This window comes from Heliangelus exortis, chromosome 1 (assembly GCF_036169615.1).
Source record: "Heliangelus exortis chromosome 1, bHelExo1.hap1, whole genome shotgun sequence".
NCBI lineage: Eukaryota > Metazoa > Chordata > Aves > Apodiformes > Trochilidae > Heliangelus > Heliangelus exortis.
Window position 1 is genome coordinate 62,483,426 of NC_092422.1, and position 23,778 is coordinate 62,507,203.

The 23,778-nt window shown below is 40.7% G+C and overlaps 1 protein-coding gene across 1 annotated transcript in view; it reads right to left on the reverse strand.

Annotated features, from left to right (window-relative positions):
• Nucleotides 1–23,778, reverse strand: part of SLC9A2 (solute carrier family 9 member A2) — a 34,516-nt gene that overhangs the window by 9,003 nt on the left and 1,735 nt on the right. Inside the window, exons 2-7 of the mRNA XM_071744904.1 lie at nucleotides 19,267–19,730; nucleotides 13,220–13,470; nucleotides 6,219–6,436; nucleotides 4,710–4,912; nucleotides 2,259–2,348; nucleotides 866–936 (exon numbers count right to left, since the gene is read on the reverse strand). Coding sequence (XP_071601005.1) covers nucleotides 866–936; nucleotides 2,259–2,348; nucleotides 4,710–4,912; nucleotides 6,219–6,436; nucleotides 13,220–13,470; nucleotides 19,267–19,730 — 1,297 coding nt within the window. The remainder of the gene's footprint in view (nucleotides 1–865; nucleotides 937–2,258; nucleotides 2,349–4,709; nucleotides 4,913–6,218; nucleotides 6,437–13,219; nucleotides 13,471–19,266; nucleotides 19,731–23,778) is intronic.

Below are 23,778 nucleotides of genomic sequence, written 5' to 3' on the forward strand. Positions count from 1 at the left end.
AATCTGTTAAGTAAAGACCTCACACAGCCTGGAGGGGAAGCAGGCTGTGGAAAGGAAAGTTGTACCCCATACAGAGAGGAGAATGTCCTCACTGTCATGCCCTCAGTCATTTGGAGAGGGCTCTTCTCATCCTTTCCTGCTGGTGCTAGTCCTTTGTAGAACACTCAAATTCTTGTTGGAGCAGTGACTAGAAGGTGGATGAGCAATGCCAAGGTTTTCACTGTAGAAGACTGTGCTCCTGAGAAAAGGGAGTTAGATCCAAACCAGTGATGGTGATGATTCAGCAGCCACAATGAAAACAGGAATTATGCAGGTATTGCCAGTGGTAATCTTCTTAACCAACACTAAGTCTTAAATAATACCAGCAAGAACTGGAGCTACCTGCCATTAGAATCTCTCATACACCTCATGCAGCTCGTGTCTTGATCTTTCCAGAGAAAGTCCCAAAGCTTTTGTATGTTTCCCATCAAATAGGGAACCAACCCTTCACTTAACATCACAGAGATGTAAAATTCGCAGGAGGAAAGACAGATGGGTTGAAAGGCTCAGCAGGCACACAGGAAATGCTCTGAAACAGTCAGAAACAGGGAGAAGACACACACCCTCAGAAGGTACAGTCTTTTACCCTGAGATCAGAGGGCTGTCTTTCTTGCCAGCTGGAGAATTTTGTTCTACTTGCTTGTGGTTTAGTAAAAAGACATTGTTTTGCTCCATTCCCTTTGTAACCCACAATTTCTAAAAACAACCATCTGCTTTCAAGAACAAAGTGCTGAAAATGAAATCTGACACTCAACAGCCTTCGTGTGTTGCTGCTGAACCAGTCTGGCCTCTCCTGTATAACAAAAGTTTTAAGTAACATTCTTACTTATCTCTCCAAAAGTTGTGACCCCAGTGTCCACACACATCTTCAATTCCAGTCTTCACGTGATCAAAGAACTAAAAGGGAAATGATTTTTCATTACATAAACTTATAGATATAACTTGGCTTGCTTTAGATATTATTAGTTTAAAACTTACTTCAAAACATAAAAGTCAAGTCAGAATTCAAGGCAATGCTTCAGTTCAACAAAATGCAGTCTAACTAAACTAAGAGCCACAATCTGTTTCATTCCTCTGGAGCTTCCTTAGCTCACAGCCCCAAAAAGACACGTTAGTTGCTGATCTCCTCAACATTAGTTTTGCTCACCTGCTGCCTGAACCTGGATATAACTTTTTGCCCTGTATTTTAATTTCTTTTAGTTCCTTAATCACTCAGAGCTATACCTGGGACTTCTTCAGGGACTTCCCTGGGCCCAAGAGTGAAGCAGGTAGGACTTTGCAGAGGAGACAGTCTGAATAGGTTGCAACTCCCCATATAAGCACCAGTCCCTCAGGATGCACTGGACAGAGCTGAGATACTCAGCATCATGTCCTGGGATCCTATTTTAGAGGACTGATGCCTAGACTCACCTCAAAGCATCCTGAGCACCTAATATTAGACACACTCTTCCTCAGTCTATTATGAATTATGAAAGAGTGAATCAGTTCTGCTGAGATCTCACTTGATCCCCAGAGTCAGCTCATTTGCTCCTAATTCAAGTACAAAAGTAGGGGGCTCTGAAATTCTCAGGCAGTCCGGGTAGCTGCCTCCAAAGGATAAGCTCCTAAAGGGAGGACTTTTAGATGCCTAGGTTGACTTCTTTGCTGAATATAGCTCTTATTATTATTCATTTTTATAATTTCACACCACAGGTGTGCTTTAAGGAGAAATATATTCAAGAATATGCTTGCCTAATAAACTGCAATAATTCTAGACATATACATGCCAAATACAAATAAAAAAAACCATAAAAAGTCTGTCAACTGGAGCATTTAGTAAGCTTAAGAGTGTATTTAGGAGAAGTCTGAATTTGTTTAAATAGACTTACTCAAATGCAATGTAAGGTAATCAAATTGGCAAATGTCTCCTATTGTAGCCAAGTTCTAAAATAACAAGTATCTCATATGTGAGACAAACTACAGAAAGTTAATATTCCTCAAGAGGTAAACAATTAAGAAAGTGAAGATTCCAAACTAATGATACACAATAAGGCTAATTTTGGTAACTGCTAAAGTTTAACTATAAGCCTTAAAGTTATTGGGCTTGTAACATCTATGAAAAATAAACCTGAGTGCCTGTCTCTCTATAATACTGTATGCTGAATCCTTGTCTTTCTGAAAGCCACTAAAAATTATATTTTTATGAGGATTTCATATATGACATTGAAGTTGCAACATACCCTGTTATAAATTTCTTCACTGACAGCAGGCTGCTTTTTATTTGACCTTTTGACATCAAGAAACTCCACCAGTGGGCGAATTGTTATTCCCTATGAAGAAGAAACAACAACAAAAAAAGGCAAATAGTCCTGGGGTTTTTTTCCATAAACATAAAGAAAAAAAACCAAAGACTTTCAATCTTTTCCATCTCTGTCAAAGCATGAAAATGGCCTTTTTAGCTCTGGATACCCTTTACACCTTCCTAACCCCAAAATCCTGCCTGACACAAAAATAATAGTGTGTTCACTCTTGTGATGAAGCACTTGCCAGTACACAGACTCCACTAAGGAAGAGGGAAGCTAAGAGGTTCAAGAGGGGCAACCTGACAAACCTCACCAGGAGAAAATCAGTTACCCGGTCCATAGTATCTTTTTTTTTTTTAAAAGATTTGGCAACAGTAACACTAAAATTGCTATTCAAGACCTGTGACACTGAGACTTTTCTCAAATCTATGTCCTTGCCTGACTATTCTTACAGAAAGAACAAACAGTTTTGGCTATCCCAGAATGATAGCACAGTTCTGAACAATTATTTGTGGAAGAATTGACATAATTTGTTTATTTGTACAGCCACACTGGCACAGAGGAGAGGAATGAACCTCTCATGATGTTGACATCAGTCTCTACTATCCTAGACAACCAGGTCACATATTTCTTTTTGTAAATGAACCAAGCTTTATCTTCAGAGTAGTTAGGTTTCTTTGCCCCATTGCTCATACTGGAACACTCATCCTGAACCTCATTGTTCTGATAATTAGAAAGCTGCTTTCTTAATTGCATCACGGTCACATTGTACCACTTTGTTCTTATGCCAACGTTTGTCTTTTTAGTTTATACAGTGTTAGTCCTTCTCTGGTGTTCACTCCCTGATATAAACAGTAATTACAGTCCCTCTTCTTCAGTTTGCTAAGGCTAAGGCATCATTGTCTCCTTCCACACAACAGGCTTACCATTCCCATGATCTCTGCAGGACATTACCTTATTCTCTGATGGAAATACCTGTCTCAGGTCAGATTTGCCTTTCTTCTCTACCTCACTGCACTAGTGGCTTAAAGTCCACCCTGTAATCAACTAGAACATCCATGGTTTTTTTCCCTATTTTTTTCCCAAATGAAAAGTTCCTGTTTCAAAGAGAAATCCCAAGTAATGAAGTCTTATCAAGAATATGTCCACACTTATTACTGTTCAATTTAATTCTGTTTCTACCATATTGACCTTTAGTTACTCTTTTCTTTCTACACAATACACTTGTCTTGCTCTCACCCTGAAAACACCTTCCAAAGTCTGTGATCAAGAAACATCAGTACTGAAAAACTATGTTCACATGCCATGGTCAGTAACAAGAATATTAAACAAGACCATCTACAGTAACAATCCTTGAGGAAGTCCATTAATAATATCTCATCAGCCTATTCTCTGACTAGAGCTGTTGAACACTAGAGCAGGTGCCCAAAGAGGCTGGAGAATCTCCATCCATGGAGATATTCAGAACTCAGTTTGATATGTTCCTGAGAAACATGATCTAGCTTTGAAGGGTGCCCTGCTTTGGGCATGGGGTTGGATCAAAGACCCCTCTGAGGTCCTTTCTGACTGAAGGAACCATTTGCTTCTATTACCCTTTATAGGAGAGACTGTCAACTCCTTCATCATTTGCTTTACAATTATCCTAATGTCAACCTAAAGCTCAGATTAATGAGTAGTTAAGATAATAATATCTCCTATGCAGAAGTGTTCACCAAAGGTTTTACAACAGTCCAGTTAGATGAGATTATTCCAGGAAATAAATTGCCATATCAATGAATGATACTAGGTTTCCTTTTTTAGATCACTTTGTATTTCCTAACACATTCCATTTATCTCCATATTTTAAATTTTACTTTCCTTCAAAATAATTTTTCCCAGTTTACATGCCAAGGTCAACTAACCAACCCCCAATTGTTCCAGCAACCTTTTCCCCTTTTCCAAGTATGAGCACAGACACTTGCTACTTCCCATGATACCTTTTTACATGTAAAAGGCTGATTTAAAAAATTCATTTTCAGTTCCCTCAGTGTCTTCCCTCCCCTGCTCACCAGGCACCATATCCAACACCAAACTCCTGAGTAATATAAACACAACTTTAAATATCCTAACAAGGCATTAGTGCTGGGGCTGTACCCAGATTATCTTTTATCTCCTACTCCAACCTCACTAGGTCTTAAATACTTAACACTACTTATATGTTAGCATAAGAACTTAATATCTGGCATACTTTTGCTACTTCTCTGCGATCTGCAAAGCATTTTTTTCCTAACATTTGTGTAGAGTACCTTCAGTTATGTTCCTTCACTAAGTTAGGACACCTGGTTTTCTCCCTACTGCTTATTACAACCTGCTTGAGAAACAAGAAGTCTAGAAGAGGAAAGGCATTACCTGAATGAAAACAGTAAAGAATATCACAACAATGACAGCAGTGATGAACAGTTTCTTCCTGGGGAACACGGTAGAAGGAAGCAGAAATACAAGTGAGAAGCAAATAGCTCCTCGGAGGCCTCCATAAGCAATAATGAATTGGTCCTTAAAAGTGAGAGGAATTGTCCGGAACACATTAATGATCTGAGTCAGAACAAAAACACCTGGGGGGAAAAAAACCAGACAATCAGAAATACAGAGAGGAGAAAAAAATAAATAAAAATTAAAATCACATAGCAACACCCAAGAATGCTAATATTTGTTTTAAAACACTTTGTTTCTTACCTTTATATTTTTAGATAAATTAAGTGTTACTTAGCAGCTTGAAAACAACATGGAAGAAAAATTTAAAATGCCTAAGAAGCATTATAAACAAATTTAATGAGATAACCACATCAGGATTTAGAATGCAAAGAAGCTAATTGATCTCTACAAGACAGCCATCTGCTAAACTCTGCAACTCTAGAACAGTAATAATTCTCTTTGTCAGTATAGACCAAAATTTGTAATATTTCCTTAATAGTATTTGAGGTTCTTTTGAACACTTTGACTCATCACCTCCACCTAGATATGCTTTAAATCCTGCAAAACCCTATCCACTCTATTTTAAAGGATGCAGGAATGAGAATGGAGGGAGAAGATGCCATTGCATGCTGGTGTATTAAAGGGAAAGGCTACAGGGATGTGGCAGACTGGAATAAAGGTATAAAGGCAGATGAAGGGAGCAAGCATGGGGCCAGGAGCTGGAGGGCACTCAGGATGCTTGGCTGTTTTCTAGCATAAGGTATTAATTGTGGGACTGCAGGTGCAGGAGAGAAAATAGTCCAGATTTCTGTACTGGAGGGAGATTTGGGACCTGGAAGTAGCAGCGTAGAAGCAAACCAAAGCATGAGGCACCTCTATACACAAGGGGATTGAATCATTACATAGGAAACCATGACCTACAAGCCTAACCTGCACTTCAGGTAACAGAAAAAGAGCTAGTACAGCAAACTCAGGAGTGGTCAAGCAGTTTCTTTACAGGATTTTTTCCTTCACAATATATACCTGAACAACACTTCAGCTACAGCGTTTCTTGTTTTGATGCTATTTATGCCAATGACTGGGAAAATGAACACAGTAAACATAAATTTAAAAAGCCAAACAAACCCAACATCTATTTTACAACTGCTAATTCTTTACAGTAAAAAAATTATTATTTGTAAATAAATGTTTACTTAAATACACATACTCTGATTAACAAGCAGACTGCCTCTGACTTCAGATGGGCAGGATCAGGACCAGATTGATTTCTGGGTTCCATTTTGGGGAAAGGTGGAAGCTGATCCTGAGATCTAGGACACGTTACAAGTCAGAAGACTGTTGTACAAACTGATGGGGCTCTGCCTAAATTTTGGCATTTTCTACTTAAAGACAGGTAAAAAGTTTCACTTGCAAAGAATATTAACAAGTAATTGTGGACTTGCTTACCCAGTGCCCTCCAGATTAAACAGAAAATGAGGGTGAAGCTCACGAAGGCCCAGTTCCACTCATGGTTCTTCCCAACAGTAGACACTCCCATGAAGATGAAGATTAAAGTCTCACTGACACTGCTCAGCATCTTCATGAAATACTTTATTGTTGTATAGGATTTTTGGGAAACATTTTCCTCCACGTATTTATTCATGGTCATGGCACAAGCTGTAATCCTGAAAGGCAAACATTACCCTGTATTTTATTAGCTTGGGTTGTAGTTTGTTTTTTTTTTTAGCCTCCCTCATTTCTACAGAATATGTTTCATTTTGCCATAGTCCTCTTTAAATACAAAGCATAATTTATTCCATAATCAACCTCAAATTTATAGACTTGGTGTACCTAAATTTCTGGGCACAAGATTTTGTTTTTCAACAGTGGGGGTGTTCTGAGAAGGTATCAGTATAGGGAGAGTTTTGTCACATACTTAATCCATATGGTCACTGAGATTCTGTGTTTCTGAAAGAGGTGGAGCTGAGGAGAGTGAGAGGCAGCCCTGGAAAACCAGGATTGCTGCTTCTATTGCTGCTGAGGGACATCAGACAGGGTGGCAACTGCACATACTAGGGAAGGATTTCACTACCAGAAGTTGTCCCACCAAACCATATCCTTTATCAGTAGTGACAGCAGTCAAAAATAAACTGCAAGGCTACAGACCATTTGCCATCCTCCATCACTCTGCTTCCTTTGCCTGTGCACAGGGCTGACCATGGAGCCACAGGAGAAATACAAAATCAGAAATGACACTTGTGCTGTTGCACATATGAAGACCCTACAAATGGCTGAAATGGGCATCTTGGCTGCGACAGGCTTACTTTAAGTATGCCCAAGTGTCCTTGCTCTGAGCCTGCATTAGTAAACAGAGTTAATCAGCAGGAAGTGCAAAGAATGACATTCCTGTCTGTACCTCACTTGCTCAGTATGGTTGCCCATGGTGTGGGGATGGCTGATGACCCCGCAGCTACAAAGTTTAGGATAGTTAAGGATAGTTAGCAGAGCTGGCTGGAGGATAACCTCAAGGTGGTGCCTTAGTGTAGGGAAGCACAGTCTTGTCATTGCCTAATAATTATTAGAGTGGGCAACCAAGGCAAGATGAGTTATGAAGTAGCTGTTGCTCCAGGTTCTATTATCTAGGGGAAAAAAGCATGGCTTCTCTGTAATCCCAGTTAAAAACAAAACATTATACACACAAGGGGTATGGGTTCTCAATCAAACCATGCACACAAAACCTAAACAGAGAGGGTGATGTGTGTTTATGTTATCTTTCTAAATATAGCCCATGAAGACTTGCCCCACCATTATTTATCCCAGTTCCACCAGGTTTTCCGTTTACAATTATTTGGGGTTATCTCTTCCTTCTGAAATCTCCACACTGCTCTTTCTCATGAAGAAGGATGGTAGGTTTGCCAGACTCTCTCTGGAAAAGGGTTGAAGAAGACTCTCACTTGTCTCATGGAGATCCTACTTTCTGCTGAGCATATTCTCCCTCTAAGTCAAGAGTCCCATCTCTGACCAACTCAAAAGTCCCTGAATATGAGTGTAAAGGGAAAGGCAGACTGAAGGAGAGCTCAGAAAAATCTTATTGACCTTATGGAAACACATATCTAGGTTCTTTCTTCTGAAAGAGGGGGATTAAAAAATCTTGCAAAGCAGAAAGGGGAATTCCAGAAGCAGCAGTAACTTCAAAACCACCTCTGCATAGTATACCTCCTTAGCATTTTGCAAGAGGGTTTCCATAGCACCAGCTGTAGTCACTGGCAGACTCTGAACATGTTTCTCCCAGTTAATTAAAGTTAGTTGTGCCCAAAAAAAAAGTTTCATCCTCTTATGTGGAGCCAGCATGGCCTGCTTTGGAGGACAATGGCCAAGATCTGAAACATAGTTGTTGATCTTTGACCCCACCAACACATCCACATCCCCTAAGTGACTGGGCAGCCTTAATTCTGAGGGATGGAATCTGGGAGGACACGTGGACACTGGGAGAGGGCACACTGTTCTATGCCAATATCTGTCAAGCAACACAGCCCAGACAGGCACATCAGGGTGAAAAAAAATCAACAAACCAGGGCAGAGGGTCTGATGTGGGGATAGGTGTAGTCCAATGAGGCAGGTAGTGGCTTACAAATACAGATGGAGAGAATAGTGCACCTAACCTGGCCTTTACTTTGCATTTTCATCTACCTGCACTTGGTGACAGAGAAGTAGATCTAGACAGCACAAAATAAAAAGGCAATTGCCATGTAAAAACTAGTTCCAGCTCAAAGCCAAGTCCCAGATAAAGAAGAAGGAAAACCTGAATAAACTATCCCAGCCCCCCCTGTGCATTTAGTTACTGACATAATTGTTAGCTCTCTCCTCACTGTCAGCTGATTTCATTATGATCTGAAACAGAAGGATCTTCTGTGGCCCAAGGGCAGCCTGATGTCTGGGAAGCAGAGCTCATCATGGCTATATGGCATCTGCTGCAGAAGAAATGATGAAGATTTCATAAGCAGGCATGCTTCCTCCCTTCAGTGGCTTAGGTGATGTTTCTAGTTTGAGCATGTGTTAGGGACAAGAGAGGTCCTGCATTTTTGTCAATTCAGACAGACCACTGATGCTCTTCATAGCTCTCCTTGTTCTGATCTTACAGTTGCACAGAATGGGACCTTGCTATAAAGCCCCTCACAGACCCTACAAATGTATGAGCATTCATATCTCAGGAAAACAGTGGGAGAGAAGCAGGATCCTGTGTAGATTTGTCCTGACATGGAGTGATGACTTGACCAGGACATACACCCAAGCCCAGAAGCTGTCCAGCATTCCTAGGTTCTTCAATGTGCACATAGTTCTGGTGATCAACCTCAGAAGTGTAAAAGAAGAGTCTCAAATCCACTTAACACTTTCACTCTCCAGAACGCTCATATTCCGTAGCAAAACAGCTTTTCACAAGTCACAGGCTGCACTGACAGGCCTACAAATATCTTGGGTTATGTCATGTGTCATGACAGCCCTCCTGTGCATGCACAGATTGTATGTATAAGTATGAAAAATCAGAGGCATCCCAGCTCCCTCCAACCACTTGTGCACACAGTGGAGCTGGCAAGGGCAAGGGCAGAAAATGCAGCATAGCAAGAAAGCACTGAGAAGGTTGCAAAACAGCCATTTCCAGACCTGCTGTCGTTTCAGAATCTCAGAGCTGCAGCTTACTGCCTGAAGCATTAAGGCTGTGAGATCTGCCCCAATGACAGAACAAAGCACTCAGTACTATTTATTACCTTCTTAAAATAAATATTTTTCATTATTATAGTAATTTAGAAAAGTCCTGCAGCCTGGGAAGTGGGGAATCATGCCCTGGCTATGGTTTCTTTTTGGATCCTAAGGTAATGGAAACATTGTAAATAGATGTCAGATAACAATCTGACACCAGATTAATCAGGATATTTGCAAGATGTAACTTAAAACACCTACCATGCTTAACCACTAGAATTTAAAGGGACAACATTCACATGTAAATTATTCTTTTCAATTACATTTTGCATTTATTCAATTAGTGTCAGTTAATTGATGAGTTGGTTCACCAGTAAAACAAGTAATGCATGCTGCCCATTATTTGTTACTCTTCAGGTATTCCACAACTAATCACTGCTCATTTCATGAATCTGGTATCTTTTCAGAGTACTCTACAGTAGAAAAAAATCTTGTTAAGTCTCTTTGAATTGGAAATGCTATTGTAATATAGTGTTAGAATTTAATATAAAATGCATTCCTTTAAATATGCAAGATTCCCATACATTACTATAATATGATCTTCCCAAAATAAATTTTTACTGTTGCCATAATCTATGCAAAAGCATAAGTGTATTTTATTTTGCTCTTCTTATCCACGCATTACTTCTTATATTATTACTTAGTATACACACATTACTTCTGGCTTCCACTTCTGTCACTTGAGGTAGTTGCCTCAGTCAAGAAGGGGAGGGTTAAAAACCAGTTAATTGCAATTAACTTGCAACCTTCTGTGCTTCTGAAGAAAAAAAGTCCTGCAGTACAAACAGTACAGCTTCTGTCATGACTGCAATAAACTTGGCTACTGGGTTCAATCCTCAAGTTTCCTTGACCTACTAAATTTACAGTAGTTTCAATGTTTGTTCCTTTCAGCCTGCTAACTCACTGTGGGGGAAAAAAAACAAAAACAAAAACAGAAAACCCCACAGATATTAATAGTTCTGCTGCTTCACAGCCTGTATGAGAAATTAGTAAGCAGAAAATGCAGCATTACTGTAGAGGAATGGAACCGAGCAAAAAAAGTTCATATTCACATCTGTGGGTTTTACATCTGTGGTCCCGATTCAAGCCTGGCTCCGATTACAGCAGAAGCTCTTTCCTTCCAATAGAGAACTGTTTTACAGCAGCTTACTGAGACATGGTTCAGTCCCTTCACCATTTCAGCTAGGTAACCTGGGTTATACATGGGTGCTTCGAGAATAATTTGTCCCAAGCAAGAATGAGTACACAGACTTATCAGAAGAGGGACAAGCACCTTTCATTCCCCTCTATTCCTCTGCCAGTGAATTCCTGCTTGCACAGAAATGAGGCACTCTGTGTATGTATCTTATTTATTTGGTAACACTGTACGTTCCTGTTCATGTCCTCAACCTAAAGTAGGGCACAGTGTGTAACCACAAGGTCTCACTGAGCAGCTTTACAAACCTGGTTATGAAGGAAGTGGGATTCAATGGGGCAACAGACTCAGGTGGATATGGGTGGGAAAAAAAAAAAAAAAAAAAGGACAGGAGGCTTTTATCACCTATAGGCTGAACTACAAATGGCTGAACTACAAATGGGCACAGAATCACATAATGCATAAACAACCCAGGTTGTAAGGAACACTCCAAGGTCATCTGGTCCAGCTGCATGCTCAAAGGGGCTGACGTTGTAGCCAGACCCAGGCAACCACGCCATGCGTCAATCACTGCAGAAAACAAGGAACTCAACACCAGTGCATGTTGCACTGTGACACAAAGCAAAATACCTTCAGCAGTTCAAAGCCCAGCGAAATGAGATAAGCACGGGGTAAATTTACTCCAAGGGGTTGCAGAGATTCCAGGAGCTTCAAGGCTCTGGGCAGCACTGCTGGGAGGGGGCACTCTTTACACCTCCTGACATCTGAGATGTTACCAGGCTGCAGAGAGGGAACCCTTCCTGACCTCCCCTGACCCTCCTGGGTGTTACTCAGGTATCCAGCACCCTTGGCTGTTACAGCATCCATTTACAGTCAAGACACAATGCAAGGTATTTTAAAGCTAACTTATTTTCTGTTGTGCCGTTAGAAGGAAAAATTACTCTGTGTTTTCTCTACTGTTTTGCAGCCACTCAGAGCACAGTGTCACGAATGAAAAGGAAAGAGTTTTCTTAGTGCCACGTGCATCCCTGGTGTGCTGGTTGCAGGCACTGCCATGTGGTGGGTCCACTGACCCACCCACAGACCCACCATGGCCTTGCCCTTGCATCCTGTGGGCAGCATGTCCAAATCAGTATTTTCATGTACACTGCCACCATTTTTTCCATGTATGGTTTAGCCACACGTTTTTGGTTTAGAAGCCCTCTAAGTATTTGATCATAGGATGTCAAGGACATGTGATTTAGGAAGTGGAGGAAACTAGAAACCACACAAACACTATGAATAGAAGCTAGGGAAAGAGATGGCACGTTTATGAACTCGGTCAAAGTGGATGCATATGTTACTTTATTTAGGCTCATATCAGAGAAAGAAATCCATATAATCTTGAGCTCTTTACTTACATTAAAGTACCAACCCCTCCTGTTTCATGGCATATTTCTATTTTTTTATACTGCTGAAATCACCAGCTCTAAGTTTCCATGTAAACTGCTTCCCAGCCCCAGAAAACCTTATACTTGTATGACTGTGATACCAAACCTATCTTCAGTTTCCTAAAAGACAATAATCAGATGAGGTATTATCAAGTATTATTGATACTCAGAAATAGCATCTGACCTTTCATAAAGAGGTACATTCCTAATCCCAAATGACTCATTTGCCACTAGAACAATACGAAGTCATTAAAGAAGGTTGGCCTTTAGAAATATTACTTGGAACAAGAGCAAACTGTTTAAGTATATCAAATGTCATAAAAGCTCTTTCTAAAGTTGAGATTGTAACAGCATAAACAACATAAAGTGACAGGCTGTGCCCTCTCTTTACTGAAGCCCAGGAATGAAAAACCAGGAGTGAAAATATTTTTATCTGCTGAAACTGGGAAGAATAATATTATTTCATACATAATGTTGTGTACAGAGAGCATTATAACACAGAGACACATGTATCAAGATACTAAACAAAAGCATTATATCACCACAGGACTAGATTCTTCACATTTTTCATTTGCCCAATCCTTACTGTGCTTGCGAGGAGTTTGCCTTAATGATGTATACATTGTCTTCATTGACTGGTACCAACTGGCTGCTCCCCATGACATGAAGTGTAAGATGTAGTTTCATAATATATTGGCATCAGAAGTGAAGCTGGCTCCTAAAGTTCCCAGCTACCACTCTCACTCCCTCCCAGCCACCACAGCTCCCACATCCCTGCGGGCCACCCCTCAGTCATGCCCTTATCTGTGGGGTCACATGAGGACACAGGTCACCAAACTGCTCTGAGTTAAAAATAACCCCACTGAAAATACAAGGGATTATTTTTAACTTGGAACATTTCAAAGATACGTTTGGTCTATGGTGTGATGCCGTGAACAGTTTTAGTGACACAGCTGGTGTGGTGGCAAGCTGAGCACATGGGACGGAAGCGGGAGGGGAGAGGTCGGAAACCCTCAAGCCAGCATCACTGCCATGCACGGTGGAAGGATGCCAGATGGCCAAGTTTTCCAAATATGGTCCTCTCTGCAATTTCCTTTGGCATTTCTTACTTGGGTGCTATTATTACTGAAGTTTGGAGTACTTACGCCATGATGCCCGAGAGATGAAACATTTCAGCTGTTATGTATGACAAGTAACTGTACAGGAAGACAAAGAGTGGCTCAATCACTCGGATTTTATGGGTGAAACGGGTGGTAAAGGCTGCTACAAATCCCAAAAGGATTCCAATCAATACTCCACCGATCCCCACTATAAAGAAGTTAGCAATCCCAGCGAATATGTCAATAACCTTAATTGTGCGCATCTGGCAGAAAGACTTGAACAAATTGTACAGGACCTATGAGGAAAAAGAAAGCACATTATGTTTCTGAACTCTTAATTTCTCTTTGTGTCATTATGTCCCTCTGCTTCAGTGCTGAACTTGTAATTTCTCTATCTACCTTCAACACACTGGTGAGGTATGCTGTTGTTTAACTCTGGCATATTACTTGTATTCCAGAAATACCAGGGAGAGATACAAAGATGAGTAAATATCATTATTCCCACTTTTGCAAATGGGACTTTTAACCCATGTCATTCTGCAGACCAGGAGCTAATCTTTCCTTAATTTCATTTCATTGCAGAGCTTAGAGTTTCCCCACAAAAGGCCATTTCAGATTTTCCCCTGAGTAAAAGAAATGGAAAAAACAGGAGGAAAAAATACAGCTTCATAACCAGTGAAAAATCAGTCTATTTTCAAATGTGTTTAATCTACATAAGACACCAAAAGCTGCAGTACTGAATTAGATCATAAATTCATCTGGCACAGGGTGGGACACAGAGGAGACAGGATGGACAGTGACTGCTCCAAAAAGTACAAGAAACATAGAATCCATGGAGTGCTCTTTCTCTGACTAATGCAACATTAAGAATGCAATGGTTTAAAGATGTTTCAAACCTTAGGTAATTTCTAGAAATTTGGATTAATTCCCATTAATAGCTCTGTTAGTGTGTGTTTGCTCAGTTTATTTTTCAAAGTGTTTGTAATCATCCTCCACAACAAACTGGGCCAGTGGGATTATCCCCTTTTTTTAGCCAGAGAGCCTTTTTGTTTTACATAGGAAACAGAACGATGTGAAGTCCACTTATCTCTATTATCCAGTATGTTGCTCACTACAAACCAGGCAAAAATGGAATTAGTTATTCTTAAAGAAACCTTAAAGGGTCTATCCATTTGCAGACTTACTTGGGAGATTTAAGGATTGCCTACTGCTGCACATACACTCCCAGCCATGGGATACCCCATGGGCTACATAGTCCCCTTGTGCAGATCATAACCTGGTCATAGGCACCTACACCTCTGTGCTGTGGGTTCACAAGCTAAGGTGCCACAATCATAGTAATCACCTGATGAATCATCTTGTTCAGTTTGGAGCAGTTAAACCCTTGTTTTCTTTCTAGATTCAATAGTAAACCAAACAGGTTCCTCTAACAGAAATGCTGTTTGAGAGAATAATATTTTATCAGCACTTGCATTGCGCCAAAAATGTAGGTGTTTGCACAGTGACTGGGAGGGATTTGTCATGCTGGCAGTCTTGTTCTCTCTCACATGACAGAAAGTAAGTTGTTCAGCTTTTCTTGGCCAAAATTTGATAAGTCTTACAGAGGTAGAAGTTCACACTAGAAACTAACACAAAGATATGGACTACTATGGGTCCTTTGGACTAAGGAAAAGGAAAAAACTGACAAAGAAAAGAAAACCAATATATTCCAGAGCAAGCAGGAAAAAAAGATTAAATTAAACCTAGCATGGTCACCAGTAATTGTCACTGCAAAACAATGAACAGGACAAGAGCAGGAGCATGAACTAATAGTTTGATAACAGTGAAGCCCTCAGGATGAGTCCACTTGGCTAAAGTGTCCTTTTTCACCTGGACAAACCCCACCATCTGGCTACTCTGATTCAGACTTCCAGTCTTATTGGCCTGCTCCCTGTTCCTATGCCCTGTGTAGGACAGGAAAGGAATGTCATAGTTTTCTGCCTGTTTTGATTTGCAGACCTTACGGGTCTGCATGAAGAGAAATACACCAGAATTAAACCTATTGATGAGAAGGGTGTCTTTGCTGGTCACTCTAAAATAAGTAGGTGTCTGTAGACACTCAGTACTCCATGAATCACAGACTGAAGAAAAAATACTGCTGATTTGTGTTGTTTGTAAGGAGACGGATTTCCCTGAGTCACCTCTTGAAACTGGGGACTACCCCAAGTTGAGTTATTCTTCAAAACACCTACAGAATTTGACCTTGCAGAATGCTCCCTTGTTATCTATTAGGGAAGGTTATTATTCTCTTTAATTAGAGTGTTAAATAGCCCTTTTTATATTTGAAAAAATAAGTATATAAATATATTTAAGGCAAATCTCCAAAGTCAGGCCACTGACAGCTGCTTGTAAAGAAGCAAGCAACTTTGATCTACTCAAGCAATAGCCTTTCCAAGAACAACCACCTCATCCTCACAGCAAAGTATTCACCCTGCAGACAGGATGAAGCCTGTTGTTTCCACATGTAGACATCCCCATAAATCTCCAAGTCTGTTGGCATCAGTTATTTGAAAGAAAAAAAGCAATGTTTGTACCTCCTTTGTACCTCAGGTCAAAACCAGACCGTCATGGTAGAAACAGCAGCTAGAACTGTGGAATGTCATGAACATGATTTTAATCTCATTCCTACTGTTCTTTATTTACATTGCTATAAAAGTGATCAAAATCAGGTTGACTTTCCTTTTATTCTGCAACACTTCAGTTTTACAGATCCCTCTAAAAGTTCAGGTGAGTTAAACAACTTTAACTCTGGTCATTTGGTATGAGAACAGGGTTTTTTACAAGTTCAGGATTTTCATGTACTCAGCATCCTTTAGATGAACTTGCTGAAGGTTACACCAAGGAATATTAGTGAACTATCACTTTTAATCTTGTCTCAGAGTATGTCAGATCCTCCTGGATACTAATCACTTATTTTCATCTGTTCTCAGTTACAAGTTTTTAATTCTGAAATTAAAGCACTCTAATGTTTTCAGCAGAGGCAGAATACAGAGCACTGCTGTAATGGTTTCTAACAGGGGAATAATATTATTGTAATGACACTGGCTCCTTCTTTGTGATTTTAATCCCAGAATTGGAATTTGAACTGCTAACAGTCTGCTTCATCTGTGTTCTTGCCATTTAATATCACTGTGCTAGCAAAGCAGCAACTCTGAACAAGAAGCCAACTGGCAAACAACCGTCCTCAGCCAAATTCAACTTTAAAAATTCCATCAGCGGGGCAAAATATCATCCAAATTCATGGGCATATCACAAAAACTATCAGGCATGAAAGACCATCTGAGAAATGCAGCAAAGCTCAGACTCCTGAGAAAGCACACCTTGTTTTGTACCTAAAATGAAGGTGTGGTAGCACAGTGCCTGGAAAGGGGAAGCATAGATGACACTGATATCCTAACAAAAGCTTCTATTAGGAGCAGACAGGCAGTCCAGGCAGGACAGCAAGCAAAAGGGCTCGAAGTATTTAGAAAGCATCCTTACTAAAGCACTGCACTGCTCTGCACTGCCCATCTCTGTAGTCCCTGGTTTTTTCCCACTGCAGCAGCAGCTGTAGGAATTAGGTAGCTTCTGCAGATTGCCAGCCTGCCTTCAACTTCCCTCCTGCTTTGTCCCCACATCCCACTAGAGGCACCTGCCAGGGTAGGTGGGACACAAGGGCTCCAGCAGCTGAAAGCTGGAAGGTGCTGAGCTCTGCCTGCTAGCTGGTTTTATCAGCTCTGCCAGGAGCACAACAAGGGCAGAGGATGAGAGAGTATTTACAAAACATTTTCTCCTTTGAGCAGGTAGCTGTGTAACCCCAGCAGCAGCCCAGAGAGAGAGGCAGCGACAGCCAGATGGCATAAGGCTGTGGGGTGCAAGGCTGTAGTTCCAAGCAATCCCACAACTTCTCCCTTGCTCCAAGCTCACAGTCATCATTATAGCTGGCCAGCTATGCCAAGTACATGAAGCAAAAAGAAAGAAGGACACAATAATGGATAGTGGTTTTGGAGTCCCTCCTTCTCTGGAGACATTCAAAACCACTTTGGATGCTTTCCTATGTGACCCAGGTGATCCTGCTCTGGCAGGGGGGGGCTGGACTTGATGATCTTTCGAGGTCCCTTCCAACCCCTAACATTTTGTGACTCTGTGGTCTGACACCACTGCTATGGGCAGAGCAGGAGAGGTCGTCTAAGGGCACCCTATGAGGAAACTACGTTGAGGGCCTGGGTCACATTTTAAGACTAATCACATGATTGCAGGTGTGCAAAATCATAACAAGCAACCATTAGCAGACCAATGCTTAGCATGTGGAAACCACTTGATCTCCTGCCAAGTGCTAGCTTTAAGCGATAGCTGGGAAGTAAGACCAAAAGTACTCTAAATTCTTTTGTCTCCCTCATTAATATATGTATGAGCAGTGTGTATGCCGGGCTGGGCCTAATGGCTCCTCAGAGTATCTCTCCTATGTTAAGGCACCTGGACAGGGATGCCGTGGGAAAGGATTACCTCTAAAGAGGACAGTAATGATGTCTATAGGAGAGGCATGCATAACGTGAGAAAAGACTACCTCTAAAGAAGGCAGTGGTGATGTTTACAGGAGAGGCATGCATCACAGTTATTAAATTGCTATGCCAGAGCTTATAAAAATGGTGTTTTGGAAAAATTTGCCATTGGGCAATAGCACGCATGGATACTTCTGCCATCGAGATGCAGTGCTTTCCTAGCAAATCTGGCTGGATTAACTGCTGATCCAAGAGAATGTGATTGATTTTGTGATCAGAAAAAGTTCTTCTGGTTAGAAAAAAACACCAAAAAGAAGTTTCACTTTAACATAAAACCAGATCTTTTCCCTCCAGAAAAACCTGTATGAAAAGAATTCTACTGCACAAGTAGCTGTTAAGAGTGAAGAGAGAAAGACATGGCCATGGTTGAACTGTTAAACCTTTTGAAACTCAGTATCTATACCCAGATCTATTCAACGCTGGTTTAAGTTCCAGTTTAATGATGGCAGGCAGATTCTGATGTAAGCTGATGAGAAAAGTTAGGCTTTGAAGCAGCCCCCTAAGAGAAAATGCAATTCAGCTGGCTAGATAGCAAAAGGTCAAGTAAAGATCATATAAAGCATAAATAGGAAAAAAAAAAACAAAAAAACCAAAAACCCCAAAACGAGTACTCCCATGGGCACAGAAGAGCTGGTCAAGGCTCAGATTAAAGGAGATATACATATATTAAGTAGATGAGGCAAAGTCCTAGAAAAGAGGAAAACCTAAGGACAACCGTGTGTAGAATGAGACAGGTATAAGAAACCAGTGACAGAGACAGAAAAGATGCAGACTTGATTCATAAATCTTTCTTATCCTTCTGGCATATGAAAAACTGGACCTTCGTGTCTCACAAAGCAGAAAACATGCCAGGACATAGCTGGCACGGGCAGGATTTCAAGTAAGACATGGATAAACTGGAATAATGTCCCAGACATGGTGTCATCAGGTACACATGAGGGGCGTTACAGGTGTTAATGGAATTTGCAGATTGCTGTCCTTGGGTCAGTACCACAAACTAAGTTCAGCTAGTTAATGATTAGAAATTACTGCTTCCAAATGTCAGTCCTGTAGCCTGGGAGAAATATATTTGTAGTCCCAGGGGAGCTCCAACTGCATGAGCATGTGCACAAGGCACATGCACATCAAGTGAGTTCTCTGCAATCTCAGTGATTTGCCCATTCTCCCTGTGGACATACTGGGATACCCCACGCTGGCTCTTTTCCTTCTCCTGTCCAGTGACATATTTTGTAGGTGAGGAAAACTTCCTGTTTCAGACGAGAAAAGTAACAAAATACAATGATACAGAAACTAAAGAGATTAGGTAGCAAAATCTCTGCAGCAAATATTACTCTGGTGCAGCACAGTTTCTAAATCTCAAGTTTAAAGAATTACACAAGCACATTATCACACCTTGACTACCATCAATTCACAAACTGTAATAAGCAGATACAAAGTGATACATTACAATGGAGTGGCATGCAAACAATTACTTATCTTTGTTATCAACTAATCATTTATCAAGTAACTTACCACAGTTATGGCATCATTCAGCAAAGACTCTCCAAACACCAGGATGTAAAGCTGCTCATTGACATGAATATTTTCAAAAACAGCTAACACTGCCACAGGGTCCACGGCTGAAATGAGGCTGCCAAAGAGCAAATTCTGCAGCAAGGTGATATCAGTCAAACCAAATGCACTGATTTGGCAAATTCCATAAAGTGAAATTCCAATGCCGATGGCATTCCACAGTGTGCCCACCACAGCATACCAGAATATGGTACCAAAGTTCTCAAAGAAAAGACGAGTTGGCATAAAATATCCAGCATCGAGTACAATGGGTGGTAAAAGATACAAGAAAAAAACATCACTGTTCATTACAGGTGGGGACTTCTCCTCTGCTCCAAATATAATCCCACCAAGAAGCAATCCAACCAGAATGAGAAGACAGCTTTCAGGCACTATTGAGGGCAACTTGTGATAGAGATGAAAGCCTTCAAAGGAAATTTAAACACAAGAAAGTAAAATGGTTATTTGTAAAAAATCCACAATATTATTCTGGATTCTGTTATCTTGGTTTCTATGGTAAACAAACAGCAATTGCAGGGTAATTTCATTTTCGCTGCAAAGACTGAACTGGACCATCACCATAAATTGAGGCAAATTGTCAGCTGGGGTAGTTAATTCAGCTCTGTTGGTGGAGAGTCACCCTACAGCTATATGTTCCAGTGAATAGCTAGGTTGGCTGGAACAACTATGTGCAAGAGTTCTATTTGTGAAAGTGTTTGGATCTCTGTAATGTGGAATTCTCCAGAAATGAAAACCAAACACTTTTCTAGGGCACGTTACATCTAGGTAGAGAAAGAAAACCATACTAAGAACATACACCCCTTCTTCCATGCACAGCTTCATGGAGTTCGAGTGCATTCATTTCATTTTTTGAAGTATTTTTAGAGTCTCAAAGCTAGGGAGGAGAATTAGTAAATGTGGCCTGCACCCAGTCACCCCTGGTCACTTCCTCAGCCACCACGAAGAAGCATTTAGAGATACATTATTATCCAACTTTAGCAGAGCCTCCAAATTAATTTCACAATAGCCAACATATTTTCCATGAAGTGACAGTAAGTTTTAGCCTGTAGGATTATGCTCATTCCTCTGTATGATATGAATTGTGGTAGTGTGAGGTGTCTCTCACAAAGATCTGTGCAAAGTACTGGAAAAAATTATTTAAAAAATAAAAAAGCTTTTGAATGTGGACTTAATGTTCCTCAGGCTACTAAAATTCTCCGACCCGCACGGTTTTGATTTAAAGATTCCCATTACTTGCATAAGTTGACTGTTTTAAGGATGATTTTGGTAGTGAATAGGGAAAGTTTTGAAGGAACTTATTTGAGCCAATCTAATGGAACAATCAACCTTATGCACCAAGGTCACATTCCAGGTCCTAGAGATGCCAATCTTTTCCAGGCTCCTCCTTATCTATATTTGGCCCATATAATTATACAGAAAACTATCCACACCCACAAGATCCCACAATTCCTGCCTAACTAAAAAGCATTTAAATTATTTTAAATGAGAGCTACACAGAAACACTGGGTGTGGTAATAACGGGCGTCTATTTCAGTAAAACTATTTCAGTAAAAATCACACCTGTAGCCAAACAGTTAAACTAGTGCAAGCTTGGTATGGTTCACATCCATTTTCCCAGTTTCAGTCTTCTACATCTAGTAACACCTATTTTGTTAACTCAACTATGGATTTTTTCCAGGTAAAAGAAAGCCTGAAGTTATAATTACGAAAAACAAATGGTTAAGATAGACCAAGGGGAAAGATTTTTTAACCTACAGATTTTTTCTTACATATACTGTAACTATTAAAGCAGGCTTTTTTAAAGTAAGTAGCTCAAGCTGCATTTTTACCTTTCTGGGTGAACACAGACTGCTTTTCAATATTTAGAAACACAGCCTAAAGGAATCGTTAGAACTGAAAAATTGATAGTCATTCTTCAAAACCAGAATCATCGATACCCTGTCTTGGCAGAACAGGTAATGACCTTGGAAACACAAGAAGCTGTGGCTAGAATCTTGACTCTTCACCTTTCTACCAGTTCTACATAAACATTGTACAGTGCGTCTTAGTTTCTGTTGTGGCAGGATGCCAACATTTCCAATACAGTGATTTAAGTTTCCCCTGAGTAGATAGATTTTTGCTGAAAGAAACAGGTTTTTGAGACCTTTGAAAGTATCTTAAACCATTTTCTCTATAAAAATTGAAGAGGAAGGAATTTTTGTGAACACAACCCTTAAGAAAAACACAAGTATCCTAACCAGGTGTAATGCAATGGCAATGAAATGTCTATTGTGAATATAAAAGTAAAAATCTATTCCTTTTCTTCTCTACAAACCACCTCTCAGAGTTTTTGGGACTCTACCTCATTCTTAAAAGTATCCTAACAGCTGCCACCAAGCCTTTCAATGTGCTTTTTATCCACATATACACCATCAAAACTTCCAGAGTTTTGATGCCTCCATGAAAGGCATTCAAAGGTGATCAGGTTCAGGATGTGGTTCCCCATTTAAAGGCAGAGAGTTAGAATTTAGGATCCAGTGCAGACACTCTGCAGGATGAGGAATTCCTTCCCTGCTCTGACAGATCAGCAGCACCCTGGGAACAATTCCCCTGCAGTATAGGAATACTTGGACTTTTATGCTGAACCCAGGACTGCAGCTACTTTCTCCTCCTCTGACCCTGTTCTTGGGCTCCTGACTATGCAGTGACCCAGGTTCAAAAGCAGGGAAGATGTTTACCCTCAGGCCATCGGGCATTAGGACTCTTGCCTAAAGTGCAAGTTCAGTATTCTTCAAGCTAAAAGTCCTCAGAGTCCTGGTTTCCTACTTCTTGGGTAAAATACAGTGCACTTTGATGCTGGGAATACAACTGAGATGTGTAGTTCTGTTTATATGTGAGTTTTCCAAGGGCCCTCTGAACAGCTTAAGCCTTTTTTCAGGAAAGAATTGTTGGAAGGTTATCAGCTCAGTTCCCAGAAGCAGCATACTCACAGGGTCCATTAGCAGGTTAGTAACATACCTCCTGTGCAGTACCACTCCACAAAATAATAAATAGGCAGAGGTAGACAGAAAATAGCAATTCTCTTCAAGGATATTTCTTAGGTTTAAAAATGTGCCCTTGTTCTATGCTGGAATAAAAAGCACAGTGTTTCTAATGGCTTTGTGAAAATGTATCTTGTTATAATGTGCAAGTTCTGCTTAACAACTTCAGGGTTTTCTTTCTCAGACTGTCTCTTTTGCTCTCTCTATACCTAGCCTACAATGACACAATCACAGCCAAGGGTCTGAGAAACCTTTCAGGTAAATCCCCTACAAAAATTAGCAAATTCTGGTCCAGTGAAACTGCACTTCTACAAAAACACATCTGTTCAAAAATGCTCCAGTCAGGCAAAGAGGAAATACCACATGTCATTGGGGTCCTTCAAAAATTGTGAGAGCTGTTATTAAATGCCACCGTATCTTTTGAGTTCCTTGCAGCTGAAAAGAACTGGATCTCCGTTCACCAAGGTTTATTACTAGGCAGTGCCAAGCGTAAGTATTCAGTGCCAAGCCCCAGAAAGGAATTTGTGATGCCAGATTAAGCACCCAAGTTTCCTGGGCAGTGTGTGAGTCTCGAGGTGGATTTCACGCTGCCTGGCATGACAGGGGTGAGATGCAGATGCAGCCCAGCAGGAAATGCTGGAGAGAAGAGCACACCAGAGAGCCTCCTCTCTTCAAGGGCCACTCTCAGGGCTACAGGCAGTAGGGAAAACCCCTCTCCATCTCTTTGAACTGAGGCACATGGCCCACTCCTAGTAGGATGTGGCAGAGCCAACACCCCTGCACTTGTGTGGTTAGAGAACTCTGCCCATTTGGGCTACCTTCAACATAAAAGAAGGCACAAGCAAGTGAAAATTTAATGCTACAGGGATCTTGACTTAGAAGCCTGTCCTGGGAAGGTTTACCTGAAGCACTTATTGAATAAGGAAACACAGACAGAGCTCCAGAAGCAAGAACTGGATGTTCCTAATTACAGCCCCAGAGTCAGGGCACCTGCAGATAGGTGTGGTGAAGCTGAGCACTGTCACACCTACAGCCTCTCCTGGGCCCGGCCCTCACTGCTTGGAGCTCACACACTTAGAACAGCAGAGGTAATGCCCTAGATTAGCCACACTAGATTTGGGTTGGTTTTTAAAGGGTTTTTAAAATTATGTATGTTTTGCCTCATCTATGTTGTTTGCTTGTGCACTGTACTGCAGTCAGCTTGGAAAATGAAAGCTGTCAAGTCACTTTGTTTCACTTTTTAGATGCCTATGCCCTAGCAAGATACCATGGTAGTCAGTCCCACAGAAATTACCCATTATTATGTATTATTGTGTATGTATGCGTGTTTATGTTTCAAATGGCTTCCTTGTAATCCTTAATTAAACAGAAACTTTTCCACTAATCTTAGCTTATTCAAGAGTTTTCACTGTATCTAAACTCAGAAGCCAGA